This window comes from Bombus pyrosoma, linkage group LG9, assembly GCF_014825855.1.
Source record: "Bombus pyrosoma isolate SC7728 linkage group LG9, ASM1482585v1, whole genome shotgun sequence".
In the NCBI taxonomy this organism is placed as follows: domain Eukaryota; kingdom Metazoa; phylum Arthropoda; class Insecta; order Hymenoptera; family Apidae; genus Bombus; species Bombus pyrosoma.
Genome location: NC_057778.1, coordinates 13,786,040 through 13,808,386, shown reverse-complemented (window position 1 = coordinate 13,808,386; position 22,347 = coordinate 13,786,040). Strand labels below are relative to the sequence as shown.

At 36.9% G+C, this 22,347-nt stretch overlaps 2 protein-coding genes across 51 annotated transcripts in view; both read right to left on the bottom strand.

Moving 5' to 3' along the window:
* LOC122570562 (zinc finger and SCAN domain-containing protein 26-like) overlaps positions 1-4,912 on the bottom strand; it is a 137,835-nt gene extending 132,923 nt beyond the window's left edge. The window contains exon 1 of the mRNA XM_043733055.1: positions 4,832-4,912. Coding sequence (XP_043588990.1) covers positions 4,832-4,889 — 58 coding nt within the window. The 5' untranslated portion in view covers positions 4,890-4,912. The remainder of the gene's footprint in view (positions 1-4,831) is intronic.
* The window catches only part of LOC122570551 (longitudinals lacking protein-like), a 148,897-nt gene extending 127,366 nt beyond the window's left edge, over positions 1-21,531 (bottom strand). For 46 of the 50 annotated variants that reach the window (XR_006317840.1, XR_006317841.1, XR_006317842.1 and 43 more), the window contains exons 1-6: positions 21,374-21,531; positions 19,656-19,854; positions 18,457-18,836; positions 18,135-18,378; positions 17,660-17,837; positions 11,601-11,741 (exon numbers count right to left, since the gene is read on the bottom strand). Coding sequence is in view for 43 of the 50 variants with exons in the window: in XM_043733010.1 (XP_043588945.1) it covers positions 11,601-11,741; positions 17,660-17,837; positions 18,135-18,378; positions 18,457-18,836; positions 19,656-19,829 (1,117 nt within the window). In the remaining 7 variants the exon portion in view is untranslated. Of the gene's footprint in view, positions 1-1,470; positions 7,439-11,600; positions 11,742-12,212; positions 12,585-14,454; positions 14,758-15,221; positions 15,503-17,659; positions 17,838-18,134; positions 18,379-18,456; positions 18,837-19,655; positions 19,855-21,373 lie in introns of those variants that run through there. The other 4 variants (XM_043733035.1, XM_043733039.1, XM_043733038.1 and 1 more) reach the window with 4 other exon arrangements.
* Positions 21,532-22,347: the final 816 nt, after the last annotated feature.

Below are 22,347 nucleotides of genomic sequence, written 5' to 3'. Positions count from 1 at the left end.
AAAATTCTTCCCACCGTTGCACGTGTGCCTTGAAATAATGTAATTTTGTTCTCAAGTTTTTTCGTACAATGAACAGGTATTTAGATGATCCCATTTAGCTAGGTCATCTTGTATACGTAAGTCCTAGGTCCATAGCGATGAAACGACACGTTCCACATTTCATTCTACAATACATCGCTACTCCAATAATGATCACTGCGCAGCAAACATTATCAGAGGAACAATGATTGTACAATATGTACATGATACACATTGACGTTTCCCTGCTTCGTCTCGGCTTCTCGCATTTCGTTCCGTGCAATCTAGTACTGTCTACTCTAAAATGCGATTTCGACGTATCGAGAAACGCTCGCTTCTTCAATAATTAATCTATCACGAACAAAAACGATTAACTCCAAAATTAGATTAAAAAAAATTAGGTCGTCTTATCAAAGACGAGCGCAAAACAGCAAACAATTTCCTATCCTGCTACTAATCTAATAGAACTTTTATAATATTTGCAACATTCTAGCAAATCTTACACCATTAACGATAATTTATAACAAACATGTCTCCCACCCTCTCCCTCTTTCCCTTCCTTTTTTACCAGTGCGAATAATGTATTCAATCCTTAATCGCAAATGCTTACGTAGTACGTGACCAATAAATTTCCGAATAAATCTTAAATAGAACATTGTTTTTTGACTTGCAATTTTTCCGATAGATACTTGTTAACATTTAACGTTCAAAATGACAACAATATCTCTGCGATACCCGCAACGAGAAATTCGAATCAAATTGAACAACAATGTTTCCTTCAAGTATCTCAAGTAGAAAACTTTTAGTAAATGATTATTTTCCGTTAAATTTGTTGGAAATCCCTACGTATTTCATGATTATACTTGACAGATAACGTACGTTACGGGACGAAACATGCTCTTTAACATAGCCACACAGCTGGTTACCAAAATCGATCGAGAGTCGATAAATAATTCGTTCATAACTGTGTCGCTGAATACGTTGAATTAATGTGCAACTTTTTATCAGAGAAAACAATCACGATGGATGAAAGCACAATCGATCGGTCTTTCGTCATCTGGCGCCTTAGAGTACGAAAGGTAAAGATTGAACGCACATCCATCTTGTGATTTTCCTTCTGAATTCCTCTTCGCACGATTAAATGCTTCGATACCTCTTAAATTATCTTACGTTTCCTCAGACGCACAAAACGACACATTCATAACTCCAACCACACAGAAAATCGAACCAGCAAAAACGATAACATCTTGCACCACAAGCGAATACGAATGCGACCACGAGAAAAGACTTGTATTGCCCCAACACCTTTTCTTATCGCTTTAGCTTTACCAATATTATTTTTGTATCGAGGAAAAGACAGTATTCGTCACACTTATATATGTGTCGCAAGCAACATACCAATTACATGAAAGAATGAAGGATCGATTACGATATGACAAATAAAAAGACAAATTAAAAGCCTGCTATATCCTAATTTTATCTGGACTAAAAAGATAACGAGATGTAATTTTTCCAGCGAAGACGTAAATATCGGTTGTAATCCTCGGAATAATAATTGCAAAGAAAGATAATACAAATTTATAACGTGACCAAGTGTTATAATAATCGCAAGTATATATATTATATATATCGTACTACAATAAAAATGATTGTTTGAATACACTTGTTTACAACGGATCAGGAATTAACAATTCAAGTAATAAGTATTCAAGCAATCATTTTTACGAAAAGTACTACTATATTAAAGCATACTGAAACGTAAGGCATCTTGCGTGACGATACAACACGCAAGATTAAATACTTAACCTGTGTGAACTTTCATCGATCGCTTCTGAACACGTCACACGCGCGTTTACCGCACACTGCACATCTTAAGTTCTTCTCTTGCACTTGTCTTCACACGACACGAATTTTCCACAGCTCCAAATCCGTCAAGTGCCACCACCTCTACTTTCGTCTTCGAATACCAAATTACCAAGCAGACAAAGAAGTCTGAAAATTTGCATTGTCATAAAGAATAAGAACAAGACTGTAAGTGCGTTTGTACCGACAAAGTACAACAAGATCACGGGGATCAAATCACTACAGAAAATTATTGTAGTGATAAGCATCGATCGAGTTACGTACACACGTTATGCAAGGTACATAAGTTGCGTCAACGCTTCAAATTATTCAGAGTTGAAAGAGCAACATTAATGTGCTTATAAATATTCAATACCTTAAACTCGGTGGTAATGAATATCAATTAGAATAAATAGAAATCGCCATCAATCGAGAATACATAAATAATAGGAGATATACAAAGCCAACGATCATTAGTGTTCTGAACGAAAATAATGCGTATAAAATCGTCAATCATGAACAATAATGAACATAATCAAATAACCTAAAATGCTAAGAACAAGACATTTACATAATGTGAGCAGTAAAAGAATCACATAAAAGCTTGATTGCAAAAATATAGCCATATGTAGGGAAAGGAAGAAACACGATGTATAAATATACAGTATGAAATAACAAATATGAATCTAACTGCAGTTAGACTTAATTTAATAAGGAAAGGGAAACATTATTAAAATTATCATACCACCTTTTTGTCAATGAACATAGCGATTTTCCCACGAAGTTGAGAAATCTTTCCGGTGATTTCAATATCCGATATGCTTTATCGTGAACACTGGAAAACTCGATAACACATTTGTCGCATTCGCTTTTCTCTCGCCGAGAAAGATATCAAATTCGATATCTTTCAATGGTCATGAAACTGTAACTGCTTTTTAAAACAGTGCACAGCAGAATTGAACACCGCGCAACTGAAATTGCAACTCGGTTAATTAAAAAAGAAAAATTACTTCTAAACCCAAAACTTCTACAATATCAAGTTTCACAAGTAAAATTAATTCTACTTGCTTAGCTGTTTCTATTTCCAAAAAATTTCAAATGGAAAATTTTCGGAAATAAAAGCATACAGCAAAACGTCTTTTCGTCTTCTTACATCGAATAAATCTTTCATAAAACTAGTCCTTGGCCTCCTCTTCTTCAATCGAAAAACATGAACACAGCACCAACACATATCACAGCTGAATAAATAAAAAGAGTCAGAAAAATGATTTCTTACAAATTTCTGATCATACGTGTAGGAATAATTAAAAAGAATGATTAAATTGATTCATTAAGATAGATACAGTTATTCAATATATCAGAGACAACAAAATAACATTATGTGAAAAATTGAACTGCGGGTATCTTTTGCACATATCAAATAAGCATACCCATTCAAAGGAACTATCATAAAATAACGAACACATCGCTACAAAATGCTGTAACTATGTGTATATCACATCAGAAACGTAAATTTTTATCTCGCATCGTTACGATATAGTACAACGAATATACCAAACTCATGATGGTACTGAGATATAGGCTTTAATCTTCTTACCACAAATTAATTTGAATCCAGCAACAGCAAAATGAAAACCTTGTTACGTATAAAAATTATACGTATGTAGAAATTTTATATCAAACAATTGAAATGTACGAGCGGTATGCACGAAGATATAAATACAGAAACAGTAATTGTCACATGACATAGAAATATACGTACTAATATCAATGAAACATTACCTTGTTTATATTATCGTGCTATCATATGACTAGATATTAATACCTTTACCATCACGTTACCTGTTCAACCTATACAATATTTTCCTCTGGTGTTTCTTTATTCGTCTTCGTTAGATTCGTATGTGGAAACACAACACACGGCATGGTGGTAATGGTCAACGCACAAATCGGGAAAATAAAGCCGATTTGTTACGAGCCAAATTTTACCATGCACTAAATTCATCTTTCACGCGTATTTCCGCGTATTGCTCATTATAAAATGCAATAAAGTAATACCGTCGTAATACTTTGTCGAAATTTTAAGAACCGAAGCATTTTCGTAGCAAAAGGCCAAACGAAAACACATTTCATGAAGCCGACCAATGCACAAAAAGAGTACATTGGTTTTTCTTTCCTCTTCTTCCGTAGCATTAGCACTATCAGAGTTTGAACGAGCGTTTACCGTCTCGATCGAGAAATCGCTCGATCGTGACCAAAAAAACTTCTCGTATCTCGCTGCTTCGATCTTCCTTTTAACTTATTTATTCTCTTCGCAAAATGGCCTAAACACTTGGAAGGTAAAACGATAGCAACAACGTACATCGTAAAATCACATGGCATAGTACAACGAAATTCGAATGCCATAAAATATAACATCATAAAAAGTATTAACAATTGTATACAAATAAATGTTCCCATACGCAGTATAGATATATGATAATAGTACATATATCGAGTGGAAAACATTGTGTAATAGATGTATGTTTAAATGTTACGTATACATGTAGGTATGTGTGAATGTACGTATGCATGTACATGCAGACATATACGCGCATGTACCTGCTACGTATTTATATGTATATATAAACTCACATCTGCATATACATATAACGCACGCAAGTAAATACACGATATACGTTCGTATCATGTACATACACGACATACATGCGCACATGTAAAATATGCATTTTAAATCAGGTTAATTAAATACTTGATGTTTATATGCGTTACGAACAAAGAAGCAAGTTATGTACACATGGGTTAGTTTAAAAAAAAAATCAAAATGTAATGGAACGTGTGCAAGCGCGTACGCCTCGTACTATAGTATACCTCGCATATTATCGTAGAAATGCAAGAAAGGAAGACATACGTTCGCAAAATGAGCACCACCACCGTTTGTACGTGTGTGTATATATACATAACTACCCACGAGAAAAATACGTTGACTGCAGGCAAATCACAAGATTTTTCACGCAACGAGTACGCATCGCGCTCGCTCACCTCCGTAAAGTTAAAGAGTCGTAATTACACTACCGAAGGAAGCGTAGCATGCAAGACGAATTACGCAAAAAATGGCACAACGCAATGGATTGAGAACTATCGAGTGTACGCATACACGGATGGATAAAGAAAAAGTACGTTGAGTCACACATCGTATTATATGTATTGTACGTATACCTGTGTATGCATGCATGTTTTATGTACGCTACGTGTATACATATACATATACACATGTATACGCACGCAGCATACAAATGCATACAGCAGACACATACAAATACGCACACACTATCGATACGCGTGGAAAAGATTGGACACGCGTGAAACGCGCGTTCACACGACACGTGACTTCAACGCTGCATGTGTATCACATGCTTTTATGCGAATACGTGCGCAGCGCGTATCACGCGTGCCACGGCTACCAAAAGAACACGTGCTTTTTTTGTTTTGATTTTTAGATCGTTGATGTTACACTGACCTACAGATTTGAATGTGCGGAAAGAACACACGTATATCGTGTTCCAATAGAAGGAAAAACATATCCCATCGCCGTATTCACGAGACGTTCATCTTCGTCACGAGAACGAGTAACTAAATATTCGATAACCTTTCGAACATACGCCGTGCGCTTCCAATGCGAGGATCGTGCAACCGGAGAACACGTCCGTCAATCGACGACGCACTGCCAACCGGTGCGCTCATTGTGCCGTTAAAAATACGATGTAGAAGCAACCGTGTGTATAATAACGCGACAAAACAAAAACACGACAATGATAGTAAAAAATGAGTGAGATGTACATATCGGATCCTTCCGTTCATGCAAGTGAAAAAAAAAAAAGAAAAATAACGTTGAGTTACTTCGATACTGCTAATTACGTACACATTTCTCCCGACGTATCCGGTTAACCGCAAAATTAAAGAAATTCTAATGCACACGCGCATAACGATTGGCTTTACGTCGCAATGAAGAAATGTACACGAGAGAAACGCAGCCAATTTGACATCATCTCGTGTGCATCATTATTACGCGCGGTGGATACACGAATACGCATCAATCCCTTCTTTCGTCCGATTGTTTTTCCTTACACATTATACTACCATATATCTCCATGGACTTTTTTTATCTTACGGCCAACAAAAAAAACACGTAAACAACTACAAATGGGTATTTTCTTTTCCTTTAGGATACGAGGGTTTGATTTCGGTTTCGACAGCAGAGGTAAACACGCGATATCTCTTGTCCGAAAAAAAGCCTCGATAGCTTTCGTACGTTTACGTTCTATATTACAAAATAAAGCAAAATAGAAACGAAGGTAATGTCATTTGGCCAGTCAACATTGCGTGTTTACCTTTACCCTTTCTACCGAAATATATATATATTTGTTTCCACAACATTTACAGAAAAGATACTCTACGCACTGCAAATAACGTGGCGCAACGCCGGCTCTACTTTTCGCTTTACCTACGCACGCGTTAACGTGGAGAATGGAATATCATTGAGCCAAGATCGCAGCTTGAAACGATCAAACTGTGATAGCTCGTTTCGTATCTCCCCAAAAATACCGGGAGTCCAAGTACACAAAGGTACGTGTTGCGACAGATGGTTGAAACGACCATCTAGGTCAAATTAAATATAATGGCGTGCTATTTGGTTAGGATAGAATCGAACGCAATATCGGGTGCAAAAACCACGTTCCATGCTATGCGGAATTTACATCAATATATATTTATAAATAATTATTATGAATAACATAACATATCTGTTTGCGCCGTTTGCATCTGCTCTCAAGAACCTTCCATCCACCAACATCATTATCCCTATTATCCACTCACTCACTTACTCATTCTATTCACTCGTATCTGTCCTTAGCTTTTATCCTTTCCCTTCCCTATAAATATATATCTCTATAAATATGTATTGTGCTAAACTACTGTTAAAATTTGTTGATAATAGTAGATCCCTCATGTACAAAATACGATCTTTAAAGGGAAATAATAATTTTATTGAAAAAAAAAACAGATAGAAGGTTTGCGAAGAGAATATTATTAAAGAGAACTAGAAGAATTTTATACATTCTGACCACCGAAAGGCTTCACATTTTTGTGATAAAATCTTCCAAAAAAACGAGGTCGTCTTACTTTGCTGAATAAAACAATAATAAAACAATCTTTGCTCCAATATGATAAGTATAATTTGCATCTTTAATATGAAAAAGTTTACAAAATTACAGGTAATATATTACATATTTACAAGACTTTACGATAAAATGTTTAATATAATTGTTTACGAAACGTAAATTAGTTAATATATTAATATGTAAAGATTAGTAACATAATTTTGAATGATATATTTTGAAACAAGGATCTATACATAAGCCAACATTGCAATCTTTACACTCATATCGTGATTCGGATCTTTTATCATTTTTTCTACAAACGACACATCTTCGTTTTCTATTTTTTGGCTCATAGAATGAGGGAAAATGTCTCTCTGTTAACCTCTTTGGATTGTCAGCGGGTCTGCTTTGACGCTGTACTACATTGTGCAGATAACGAAAAAATATATTATTGACTACAGATGGCAATGGTGTATGCCTGATATATGGGGTGCCGATCGTCGCGTGGTTGCCGCCTATAAGCGGCACCCGTACCCACAGGTCATCTAGCCGGTGCCGCCTATAAGCGGCATCCGAAGCGAAAGGGTTAAGGCAACAGTTACTGTGTTAGCTAATATTTCGTTAATACCTCTTGTACGATATTATTTGTACTTTTCCAGATAAAGGAAATATTGAACGGCGCAAACAGAAATCGTAAAACAGCATGAGTCAATCACGGAACGTGTTAAAACACAGTAGAAAATGTGAAACTTATATTCAACTAAAAGCTCCTTCAAAATTTTAATACGATTCGACGCGAACAATCGATTCAAGGTAACAAGTCTCTGACGACAAAACCAACGACCTTCCCCATCAATGCGAGTACTTCTCAAATCTTTTTTCACGAATTAACTTTCCGTACATGAGAACATATAAAAAATGTGCGAGTCGTATTCCATTTGACAAACAATCCTATCATGTTGTAAGAACGATTGATTTCAAACTAATAGAAAACGAATACCAAGTTTTTTCGAAATCAAGAACTAGCATTGACAGAGAGGCCGCTCCTCTCTCTCCGAAGTTACCTTGCTTCCCGCGTAGGATCACCTTTCTAGGCGACCATTTACGTTTCTCACCTAACGCCTCCTTCGACGATAATAAAAAAAAAAATGAAAAAAGCGGCAAGGGGAAATCCTTACCGTGTTCGCGTGAAAAATGTTGTCCTTTTTATTCTTTTTCTGCTACGTATATCGAAATTTGTTACCACTAATCGAAATCCTCAATGATCTCTCCAAAAATATCTCTCCTTTTTCGTTTCATTCTGTTCTAAAAAAAGTTTCTTTCATACTGAAACTACGGTTCGTATCCCGAAAAATTTGTTCAACAAGAAATGGCGAAAGAAGTTTTCGCACCAAAGGGTCTGCCAGTTTAATTTTCTCATTTCTCAATGTCATCATACTATGCGCCCACTGCATATATACGAAACAGCTTTGCGCTGCATCTGCCACCAGCAGCTGCATAGTTACTACAGCAGATGCATCAGCCGGAGGAAATAACAGCTGCACGTATCTTTTTCTTTTTCTTTTCCTCTTTTTCTACTCTCCTTTTTTTCCTCCTGCCCCTTTCTCTTTCCTGCTCCCGTACACATATTCGAAAATTATCTAACGAGCTGTGCTTTGCCGATCTCAAACAATAGATGTTATCGTCACATGTTTGCAATTCGTATAGCTTCTAATAAATCTAAATCTTCTAATAAATCGGGATTGTATAAATTCTTAACATCACGACTATATACTCCCGTAGATTTATCGAGCGCCAAAGTAACCAATTTCTATAATAAGTTCTGTTGCCTGTTCTATTATTACAATGTTATTCCGTATTATACAGAAACAATACGAATTTGCAATTGATATTTTCAGAAAATACGTACATTTATCCTAAGCCTTGTTAAATAATTTATATATGATACTCGAATTCTATTCACGAAAATATGGTGTACACTTTTGGCGTATCTTATTATGTACTAATTCTTAAAACAAAAAAAAGTGCACCAAATACACATATATACATATTGGGCGTCGTTCATAAGAAAGGTAAGAGTATTTTTTCCACTCGTTGTATCAAAGGCCTACTCCACAAGCTCTCACGTATACTCTGACCGCAACACAAGCTTGGACACAGTCGTGAAAGGTTCGTATTTATCAGAGTAATATGTAATTCCAACCATTATGATGAATATATGAAACTGCACATACGATACGCATTCGCGAATAAGTAGAGTACTAAAAATTCCCTAAGTTATAACAATATGAAATTCAAATTAATCCTTTCACTTAGGATATTAATTATGAGCAATTTATTCGAGATTTTGTTTAAATTGTTCTTTACTAGAAGAACCTCGCCAAGTTATCTATCTATCTATATGGAACATAGTTTTTCTGAATATATTGTAAAAGAGAAAAAAATCTTTCTGTTATACGTAATAATGATTAACATCAAGCCAATACTTTGAAGTTCCAGCATCGTTATCGCCCTACCCCACTCGGTTTCGATGTGACCAGTTCAGTAGCCATTTCGACCAATACACGTGCTCTAATGTTTTAAGATGAATTGTCGCGATATAATAAATTCTTCTCTAATTAGACAGTTTGATTAGCTACAAAAATTTTAGTTATTGCGCTCAAAATTTATAATTTCATCATCTTACATCAACTGAGATATAATAGAATTGTCATACTATACGCACTTTTTATCTTAGAACACCATCCACAAGTTACGAATGTTAACAATGGAGCTTTAGATAAAAAATAGATAGAAAACCGCATAACAAAAATTTAGTATTGTCCCTTCGTATGATAGCATTTAGAACGCTCGATTGAGCAAAGTGTATAGTACTCCATTACTTATAACATGTACTCTTGCGTTTTCCGCATACTTTATGGAATCTCTGGTGAAATCTTTTGGTCCCTGAACTTCGAATTTTTTTGAAGACGATGCTGCTTCAAATTCATGGAAACCCCTTGTCGATCCGCACAACACGTTTCTTAGTACCTAATATGGAAAGGTTGGTTGACGTCTAACTTGATTGCGTTATACAAATATTCACGTGTGTCTAAACCAAAAATGCAACGATATGAAAAGAGCTGATCTAATCGAATAATGAAATCGTTAAGACCACATAGTTATATAATTCCCATCTTAAAATAAATACGATCAAATGTAGAAATAATACTTTTATGCAAAGTGCATATTCTCATACTTAACCGGTACTAAAAGGTACACCAAATTTAAGACTTTGAAGAGATACTTTGGAGAGACTGCCTATCCGCATCGAATTCCGCGCGTAACTCACGGGTAATCACATACATCGTTATTATACGTAATTCTATACGATTTTCAATAGATAGATGCTTAAAAACGAGAACACACCTAAATTCTGAATATAAATATCACTTTTATTACTTTCTGAACTAGGACACGCAAACACCTTTATTCCGCGGATCTTTTACCTATTGTTATCTCACACATACGCGCAGGCGCGCGCACACACACATACACGCGCACACACGTAACTTTTCCTAACCTATTCCTTTAATAATATTATTTTCTCGTATAAAATATACGTAACCACGATAATTTACTAACGAGAAAGTAAGGCACAGTACCGATCATATTAGAGAGGGTATATATACATACATACCTGTATGTATGTACATAGCAACTACTTGTTCGTTACGCGCGCGGTATGAAAGAAGCGAGGAGTTTCGTATTTCCTTTGGTCGGTGGTCGCGGAGGAGAGTTCCTCCGTACGTTCCAAGTTTTCCTCGCAGAGGAGAGAGAGGTCGTGCAATATCGCGTTGCGAGGCCAACGATAAGGACTAGCCGCAGAATAAAATGAGAGGAACAGGGAAAAGATGTAACGGAAACTGTTATAAACATGAATGAATGCCAGTATATCTTGCACCACCGACCAAAAACCATCAGATAGTTCGAAACGACAGAATATGCAATAGAAAAGTAAAACGATGGTGGCGAATCCTATGTTAACCTCGTAACGTGGTATCGCGATAAAAATAAAAAAGGTTGAGAAAGATACAAGGAACTTTGAAATTAACAAGGAGCTACATGCCCTGTATAGGAAATGAAAAAGCTCTTTCAGAGACCGTGCTACTCTTGAACGGACCCCGGCTGCTAGGTTGAACCACGTTATTCGACAGTGAAAAAAAATGTAAGTCCTGTCATACCTGCGCAATAGGCACTTTTTGCAATTGAACGCCTAACATAACTCGTATCACTTTTGTTTATTCTATAGGAAAATCTATCCGAATCCAAAATATGCTTTTATACAAGGCCATTTTCGATTCATGGCTTATCCAATAATGAACGAAACTGTACAAGCAAGTTACGAATAATTCTTAAATACATTGACAAAATATCCATTTACTCATTTGTTCCTACATGATATCTGGATTGTATTTGACAAATTCAAAGGTTTCAGTTTTCCATCAATATCAACACGTAAGTAAGAGAAAGTTGCGTCAAACGCGAGTGCCTATTGTTACAGCGGGCAGGATCTAAAAGAAATGATATGGGTGAGCCTACCTTGAGAGTCGCGATGGGCCTGCGCGGCCTCCTGAGCTGCTAGAAAGACTTCATCTGTCGTTCCGGGAGCTCCTGCCACCGAGCCCACAACTCCTCCCGCGTTACTTCGGTCACCGGTAACGTGCCACGCACCTATACCTGCTAATGAAACAAAACAACCGTACTCATAAAATCTTTCCTCCTGATGTCAATAGTACACACCAAATACTTTCTATATATGAAACAAGAGATGAAATTAAGTACGGAGAAAAAAAGGATAACTATATAATCGCTATGGATTGTGCGTTATCATATCAAAAAATCAACAAAATACTAGGAACAAAGGATAACTTTATTATTCTTAGTTTCTTCTCATATTCAAACAAGAACATTGAAAATACTTCTGGAATTATCCGAAGTAGTGAAATACAGGGTATCGGTGATATCAGAAATCTCATACATATCCTCTTATAGAATAAGTACACTCGGCAGTGTCACATATAGTGTAAAGTAGCACAACAAACCCCTAAAATCCCAGTTTCCCTCTATTGTTGCGAGAATGATGTTCCGCAAATAACATTTTACATTTTTATTAACACGTTGGTCGCCACATCGTCCATATCTGGGTGACGCTTTTCTTGTTCGGGTTAATTAAATATAGGATAATATATATATAGGATACACAACATAAAAATATTAAACACATTATATCATATTCTTCATTAATTTATATTCTGGATAAAATATTATATTATGTATGCTATGTCGCATGATATTCGTTAAAACATTCCAAACACATTTGGGGTGATTTTGAACACTTCGAACAATATGTTGTAGTTTTTTTTACGTTTTTTCTCGCTTCTTGGCGTCCGACAGTTTGCCTCTTCTTCTCGTAACATAGGGCGCACATCCTTCTTATAGGCTTGCCCTGCTGATTCTTACGAATCTCCAAATGGTGGAACACCTTGGTCGTTTTCTTCCGATGGTTGTCGGGCACAGTATTTTCTGAGGACACATCGGACCATTCGGAAACGAGAATTTCCCGAAATTTTCTTATCTGTATTTTTTTGTTTGTAGCTGTTTGGTACACAATATGAGCATTTACTATAGCTGTTCCTAAGAGTAAATTTAGTGCTAATTTCCGATAGCATTCGATGCTTTTCCGTATCGTAGTGGCATATAAGACCATCAGGTCACTTCTGTCGATACCAGTTTTTTCAAATTGTATACTATTCTCCTCACTTTCAAATATATTTTCATGCGTCTCACAAGAAATATGCTTCCCGACTAAATGAAAAATCTGGGATATCTGCCATGACATCCCTCGGAATACTCTAGCCGGAAAGCTTATCGCTTTCTCCATTTCAGAACTAAATCCTTTCCTTACAATCGATCGAAGGCGATAAGCAATTAATTCCTGTTTACGTTCTGCATACTGACGGTCGGATTTGGATCCCGCGGGAAACTTAACCAAATTACGCTGGACGACCAACGTGTTAAACTCATTTCGGTCGTTGTGCGCATGCACGCACGCACGCACACACGCACACACAACACGCACACACGCGCACAATTCTTGATATATCTCAAATACTTCTTCCATAATTAAACGACTACGGTAACACTTAGGACAAAGTAATACTGATCGTTTTCAAGCTATTTCACAGTCTGGCATTTTGTACACTCCTTATCGTACTTCAGTTCTCATAGTAATGGTGATTAATATAAATTTTAATGACTACTCTATAACAAAGATAACACGACTACAAAATGTAATGAACAATTAACGAGATTTCAATATACTGCTTAGATATTATCGGTACCCTTGATACCCTCACAACGAAGCTCAGCTTTTGAAAATTGTTTAAATGTACCGATAAAGAAAAGGAATTACGTCTAAACGTGCATACATATCTCATTCTAATATGCATAATATATAACAATAATGAAAGAACTAAGCATGTGATTCTTTCAGTACATGACGATATTTCTAAGAAGGCAGTAATCGAAAATCCAGAGAATAAATGAAATTTAAAGCCCATATTTTCTTACGTAAGTATCTCACAAAATTGATTAAATAACAAAAAGACAATAATTTGAAAAAATTAAACATTTTTGCTCACGCGACATGAAACATCACGTACATTTGTGTTTCTTTGAAAAAACCTGCGATATGTGTAAGGACGTTTTCTGACAATAATTCTGTCTGTCACTCTCTTGCTCTCTCTCTGATAATTCCAAGAAATTGCAAGAAAACACGCATAAGTACCATCAATGAAAAACATAAGAAAATAAAAAATTACTTATGGTGGTGTATTAGAATAAAAATGAACAGTCTTTATAGAAAAAAAAGATATACCGTAAAAATTGAATAAGTGCCCAAAAATCTGAATACAAGCCGCACACTCACTCAGTCAAGCTATTAATCAGAATGATAGATACGATTCAAGATTTTACCAAACGAAGAAAAGAACAATGCGAATGAAATACATCGATGAGACGATACTAATGCAACGATTGAATTTCATTTTTCAATTTTGTTCAGTGAAACTTTCACCAATGTAATTCTGAAGTTCCCCTGATTGAAAGAATAACAAATTCATTAAATAGGTAAATGTAAATTAAAGTATATCGCATTTGACCTTACTTTAACCCCTCAACCTACAACTACGGGCATAGCCCGTAGTACGATGATCGGGTCAAACGTAAATATCACGGGCATAGCCCGTAGTAGATAATCGGACCAAACGTAAATATTACGGGCATAGCCCGTAGTACGATGATCGGGCCAAATATAAATATTAGCGGCGGCGCCCTCCTAAAGCTATAGATATTTGTGGAATATTTGATAAGTAACTACAACCTGATGCAATAATTGTGGTAGATGCAAGTACTACAAAAAGTTTATTTATACAAAAATCACTAATACAAAATTAATAATCTGCAATGGTGTGATACAATTCGAAACATTCTGGTAGATGTAAGGAAACTTTGCACTTCTTACACTCCCACGTTGTTTCTCTACGTTTTTTATTTTTTTGGCAAACTCTACAAGGTTTTGACGGTCTTAATTTTGATGCTGTTGGGTCAATGTGTTTTGGAAAATGAGCCCAATGCTTCGCGTGCAGTCTCTCTGGCATATCCCCGGAAGATAATTGTCCTCGTCCTCTATAATTCTCTAGAATTTATGAAAATAAATTTCGATGTGCGAATGTGACCAAGAATAACTTGAAACTGATCACGATACGAAGAGATAACAAGAATATATCACGAGCCTTGTCTGCGCTATTTGTGGTGGGGCAAATTACAAACCGCGACCATCATACCACAAGCCATATCCGTAATATTTACGATTGACCCGATCATCGTACTACACAAGTCATGCGAATGGCTCGAAGGCTGCTCGAGCTTGTTTACGTTTTCGGCCCAAAATTATCGAACGTAAATCGTAGGTTAAGGGGTTAACACGTTGACGCCGGCATGCACCATCGGCGGGTCACACGTGTCTGTCCCGTGGGGCGGCGTGCATCGCGATGGATCACACATGTATTTTACAAAATAGATAGTACAAAATATGTTTATATTATTTATCTCAACATTATAAGCAGACATACAATAATAAAAACATAACAATTCAATATTATAAACTTAACATAATTATTTCCTTTCTTCATGTAATTTTCTAAAACAAGTTAGACAAAGTGTCGGCTGGCCCTTACAACGATCACAATATGTTGTTACTTTTTTGGCTCTTTTCAAGGCATACTCTCTACCTTTTATTTTAGAAATGCGTTTATAACATTGTTTACACCGACGTCTCGTTTTGCTCGCGGGCCCTTGGTACGACTGCAGAAAATGTAACTGTTTTTTGGGCAGTACTTCATTTTCACTTGGCATTTCTTCTCTGTTGGGATTCACTGTACCTAAAAGGTGATCAATAATTTCTTCGCGAAATTTTAAGATTTTAAAACTTTTAGTACCCCATTTTCTATGTACACACCACACATTTACGAGGTAAGTCCCGCATATTAATTCTATTACAATATTTCTATACTATTTTACGGTTCTGGGCAAACAACTATAATAGGATGACATCTAATCGGATAGATCAACCCCCTTTTTAGCATCATTATAAAAAAAAGTGTCTGGCTTTAATTTACTATTTTTCTCCTGAACAATAACATTTTTAGAAGTAGTTAGCATACATACTGGGGCCTTTTGTCAGTCCATTTTAAAAATTTAACGTAACCTAACACTATTTTCGTCGTGCATGTTCCTTACGCCGTTGTTCTTCGACGAACATGCATGACTATTCTTTTTTCCTGTGCGGAATTGAAAAATTTTTTGATTCGCGCTATAAACGTTTCTTATAGAAAAATGTTCACAGAATTGCGTGCGATGGTCAGAATTCGCGTCAGACCTCTACTTTTTGAGAAAAATTGAAAGTACAAAATTAGGGCCACAGCTGGTCCCCATTGGCTTTACTTAACATTTATAGATATATGGCAAATTGATATTGCCAAACTATTGTATATCAATGTATTAATTGAAGTCCATGGAATTCATTGAACCCAACAGGAATCGTATAGCTTTTGTAAGTTAACTATAAATTAAGGTCAAAGTTGAAAAATTGCGGTCGTGTCGAACAGTCTAATGTGACCCTGCGCCGCCCCACGAAGCAAACCGTGCATTCGGGCGCCGCCTCACAGAGAAAACCATGAATATCAGCGATGGCGTCAACGCGTTAATCAGAAAGATCTCAAAAATGCGATATAAGTTTAATTAAAAAGATGTCAAAAATAAAAATGTGTTATCATTGAATTGTCTCATTGACATTTAAAGTCGGATCAGAGGTTACGCCATTCTACTATCGAGCTTCGCAGTATATCGAAGGGAACCCTCCCCCGAATGGTGGGGATGACTAGCGAGCACTTACGTTGTAGTTCGTTTCGGGCACTTATCCAATTTTTATTATGTGTATGTGTATATATGTATATATATGTAATCTAAAATAAATATATATACTTATAATCAAACGCGGAAATGAAAATACAAGAAAACAGAGCAGAATAGAATCGAACGGTTCACTGTCGATCAATGGCATATTATTATTCACTGACAAGTCTCGATGCTATCGGACGTTATATAAACTACACACGTAAAAGCATACACCACACTAAGGCTGTCTAGGCTGGATCAGGTTACTAGGTTGTTGTCTCCATCTCCTTCTGACGACGTTCAACTTTTTCAAATAGAATTGCAGGGTTGAACGATTAATGCCGTACATCTCTGATGCCTGAGTGGTGCTAACTCCCTGCTGTAATATTGCATCCAGGGACATTTTAACCGAGTCTAAACTATACTTTCTGCCCTGTTTTTTTTCCAGCGATTTAAGCAACGCGCCTACGTCAACATCTGTGCGCGGCCGCCTCATATTCGGCCCTTTTTTACATTCGAGGAAATGAGACGCCCAGAGGGCACCGCCATCACCACCCATCAAATTCCCTCTCGACCGAGACCGCGCTCCCGCCCCCCCACCTGCAACGAGGAAACCCAAGCTAGTGTCGGCCGATCATTACACGACCCGTATAACATTTAACAAACAAAAAACGAAACGTTCGCATAACTGAACGAACAAGTCATTAATGAACGAGTCCCTTCCTCTAATTTAATTTTACATTTTAAATTCATAAACCTATGTTAACGTGATACGTTTACATATTATATATATATATAAATCCTATCCTTTTATCAAACTTATTTCACTCAGATGGAGAGAGCAGCTACGCTTCGATTCAAAGTTTCTTTGAATCGAAGTTTTGCTGCTGGACTACATACATGCATAACGTGTGCACAACATGGTATCATTTCTCGCTTAATTTCGTATGGGAAACTCGCCGTGCGTGAAACTATGTAAGTATATATCTGGACAACAAACGAGAATTCGAAACGTATGCGCACAAAATTTGAAATCGACTCACATATCGCGTAAATTCGTCAAAATACCCTGTATTTCGCTACTACGTTATAACGAAAGAAGAATAAATAAAATATAAAAATAATACGATTGTTCAACTTACCAGGATGCTGGGAGGGGTCGTGGGATGGGCCGGCTCTATTGTTATCTTGTTCCATCTCGTTCAAATCATTCATGTCGTCATCCAGCGTCAGATCTTCGACGCTTTCTTCTGGATCTTCGAGATATTCAGACTTTGGTTCAATGAGATTATCACTTGGTTCGGGTTTTTCTAGCGGCAACTGAGGGAGAAAATCATTTTATAAGAATCAGTATTTCTCTTTGTATCATTTATCTATTTAAATGTTGTCAAAATATATAAAACATGTGAATTATTACTATCATGTATCGCACCGTTTCCACTCTATAAGATCAAGTAGATATGACATCAAATAGTAGGATTAAGTACGATATCATTTGCTCTACCAACACGCGAAAGAAACAGTATCACTAGATAACAGCTTCTATTAGATGTTGGTGAATAATTAATACATGATCTCATACGGTAAAAATTCAACGTCGAATTTCATAAGACTCACCTGTAACATTTCATCGGCAGGTTTCGTCAGCTGCGTCATTAAGGCTGACCTGCCAATGGAATCTGTGGGGTCTGCATGCGATTTTTCATCTGCTACAGGTGCAATTCCAAGCGCAGGAACACCCATTTGTTGAGGCATGTCACTTGAATTCGAAGCTTCGTGATTTTCTACTGAATTATCATCACCTATACTTTTTCGTCTAAATCTTTTTCTTTTCCTTGATGTGGGACTTTGGGAACCTTCCCTGTAAAAATAACGAGAATAATAATTTTATATTCCCAACGAATGACGAATGACAAATGAAAAGTTCCAACGTTCTTACCTAGAGGACAAACCCTTCGGTATTTGAGGACTGGCAGAGTCTTCAGGTAAATCCCCCAGGGGACCTTGCGACACACCCTGCCTAGGAACTTTGTTCTTTTCTATCGTAAGACCGGAAGACGAAATTGGAATGTCAGGCTGTGATGTTTGCGGAACGACCTTTTGTTGCCTAGAATCCGTCTTACTGCTACCACTTGTTTTACTTTCCGATAGACCTTTAATTTGCAGAGACTCAGCAGCTTTAAGGAGTGCTGCCAATTGGTCTTGGGAGATATTTACTTCTCCCCTGTACATATAGTCCATCATTGCTTTTAATTCTTTAAACTTAACATCTTTGAGTATAAAGACAGGATGCTTGTCATAATGTTCACTGAGGAGCCCCTATAATGGAAATATTTCCATTAAACCTCCGAATTGCACAAATTTTATCAAATACTTTAGACTTAAATATTAATAGATAATAATAATAAACAAGTAGATGTCACATTAGCAAATTAACAATCGAAATTAATGTAGAAAAGTCAAATAATACTAAATAATAGAATTCAATTTCCTAATTCAAAGATGTATTGCTCCTTTATACACCCCTCCTCCCACATCAGGGTAAAATCCCAGGGCAAGTGCCCTGGAAATCAGCCATCTTGCTTTCTCTGTATTGATTACCAGGAGGAACCAGGAGGGGGTTTGGGCTTTCAGTCTCCCTGCCTCTCTGGCTTCTGCCCAGGCCACATTCAACAAGAGCAGCCATCTTGTTTCAATTTGAGGTTCCCCCCTTTTAGCTTGAATTCCAAAATTTCTTACAATTCGAAGTACGATGAATAAATGAAAACGATACATCAATACCAAAAAAAAGCCTAAATGTTAAATAACCAATGTCTTTGATAATCTAGATCCGAATTCCTTTTCTATTTATCTAGCAAACTAAATAACAGTTATACTTCGTATATGAGAATCAATACATAAGGTGTTCAATCTCTTAACAGGAAAAAATTCAAGACCATGAAACAATTTTAAATTTCAATTCAACCAAGCCTATTAACCAAGTACGAGTATTAGATGTAATACAATGTAATTGACAAAATACAAACAATATTAATAATAATAATTTAAATAATAATAATAATAAAATTAATCGCGTGATGGCAATAATAATGAGATAAAAACGATATTAAAATTAAAATATTCGCAAGATTCACTTACCTCAAAATAAGGACTGCACGCAGATAGAACTACCTTATGGGCTTTCAGGTATTTCCCCTCTGCTGCCAATGTGCAGTCGACAAGCGTCCCGCTTTCGAGAAGCGTGTCGAAGTTCTGGATCAATGTACTCTGATGATTATTCCATCTAAGGCAGAACTGCTGGTCGTCTTCCATTCTTTCTGGCTTCGTTCCCTCGTTACTGAACAAGGAAGGAAATATTCGGGATAATGATGAACCAAATAAATCCGTTTGTCGTTCAAGATGATCGACCGTGCTTAATGCTATCTAATTATGTTGTGTTGAATTAACACGAACATCGAGGCCGATGATTTGGAAATAAAAGGCAAGACCAATGATATCTATATTATTCCGATTGATATGTGTAACCACGATAAAAGCTCCGCGAGGAAGCAGCAAAGCTTCCAAAATGGCCGTACGGTGCAAGCGCGTCGGTCGAATTGGTCTTCTGGCCTTTTCCTTTGTGCGTGTTCTCATAACGGTAATGGACGATTTGGTGGGGATGATGCAGAAGGACGCGCAAGCACTACGCATGCGCAGCTGCGCCCGACCTGCGCATTTAACTTGCGCACTAGTTCGAGGCCCCTGGAATTCAGGGACGTCTGCTGGATATTCAGTACCCTAACGATAATATCAAATTTCGAGAAAACCCCACATTAAGCCAGTTGTAATGAAAATAACTAATGATATGACGATCGACATTACAAACTGTATATCAGAAGATACTGTTAGAATAAAGCTTGGGAAATAAAAAATGCTATATTATCCCCAATATGAATACATAAATGTCCTAGTATTGGTATCAAAATATTTTGCGAGCGGCGCTGGTTTGTAATTTTTCTATCTTTATTCGTCATGCGACAGCGTATCAAAATTGCGTACCATATAAATATATAAACATCACTTGGAACAATAAAGCACACAAAGTTTGATAGGACCACTGAAGAACCACGATAAAGTTTATCTCTCAGGTAAAAAGGGTAACACAATTTATATACATCACCGAGGTTTACATCACTAACGCGCAATAAAATGGAAAATCGATTACTCTCTTCACATGCGCAACGCGTAAGTCTCTCAATGGAGGGGATAACATAATGTATAACATAAGTATACAGATACTTGCGCGTAAAGATTAATACGAAATAAAGGGGAGTGCATTCACCACGGCTTACGTCCGATTGCGTAATCTATTTATATTGTTATCTCGTATTGAATGTTACGTCAGATGACGCCGAGCAACATGTGCGAAACAAAAACAAATTGGCGACAGATAATTTTTCAATCGCGAATCGACTACCAACCGGCGAAAATGAACCATACACTTTCCTCATACCGCCACCAGAAACTAGAAGAGGAGAAGAGAGGAAACGTGGTTCGCAATATGGCCGCCCGCGAGGTCGCGCCCGGACAAAATGGCGATAGAGGAAAAGTTCACAAGAAGAAACAAGATTTCAGATCGATCTCCGCTATTCGAATTTCCCGTTAAAGCATCGTCTGGACGAAAACATCAAAATCGCAAACACTTGCTCCACTGGGAAATTTGTTTTGACCGGTAACTAAGCAAAAACGATGTTTTCTTAAAAGTACGGAGAGGATCCGCCCGCGCCATGTCACCCCGCAAGAAGATTTCCCGAAATTCTCTGAAGATTTTCGCCGAAATCGAAAATAAATAATTGACTACTTGTTATAACACTCACCTAATATGGAATATAAAACAATCTAATATCACAGCAACGGGATGGGTGATAAGTGAAAATAAACTGCGTAAGCGTCCGAACTCGGCGTGCGCCTCAAGCGCTGCCCTTTACAACAATGGCGTAGCCGACTGCCTACTTGGTTGCCTCTATGCCGGCCGTCAGAGAGCGCAGGCTTCTCCGGAAGAGGGAACAAGAGAAGAAAAAACGCGAACGAAACTAACGAGCATGCGCTCTACTCTTACAACCTATCACGATCTTTGCCGTGATTGGAAACTACAGCCAGAGGACGCTAACCGACAAAATACTTACTTTTTTTATTTTTACTTAATAGCTTACACAAACATTAGACGTTTGACATAATGTTCAAGCTACCAGGAAAAAATATCACAGATTACAATCCTGTTCTGACAGACATGTTCCTTTTTATTTGAAAAGTCAATGGAAAAATGTTTGACACAATAATACAACAAAATTGTTTTATATTGAAACAAACATCACGGAAATCACACACATTGTTTAAATCTGCAGTGCATAATTTATGTATGTCATTATGTAGTTGTATCATTTGATGTAAAGCAACAAGAAAGAAATATATGTCAGTTGCGAATGACTGATCGATAGAAAACGAGATGCAAACGATATGTTTGAATTAGAAAATTTGCTTAATATATTCACGCATAATGACTTATTCATCATTAGAACGATAGGAATGATGCGTAATTAAAATTCATGAATCAATGATAAAAATCATAAAGTATTTTGTATGTACGTCATCCGGCCCTGGACCACAACCTAGCACGCGTAACGTAATGGCCGACTTTATACACTTGACCGAGGCAAAATGGCGAAAAGCGTACAAAAATACATGAAAAATGATAGCGATTGCATTCGCATTAGCAGATAGTTCATCTAAATCGCGAACGAAATATCCCCATCATGATATTCCAAACACTACACACACACTCTTCCAAGAT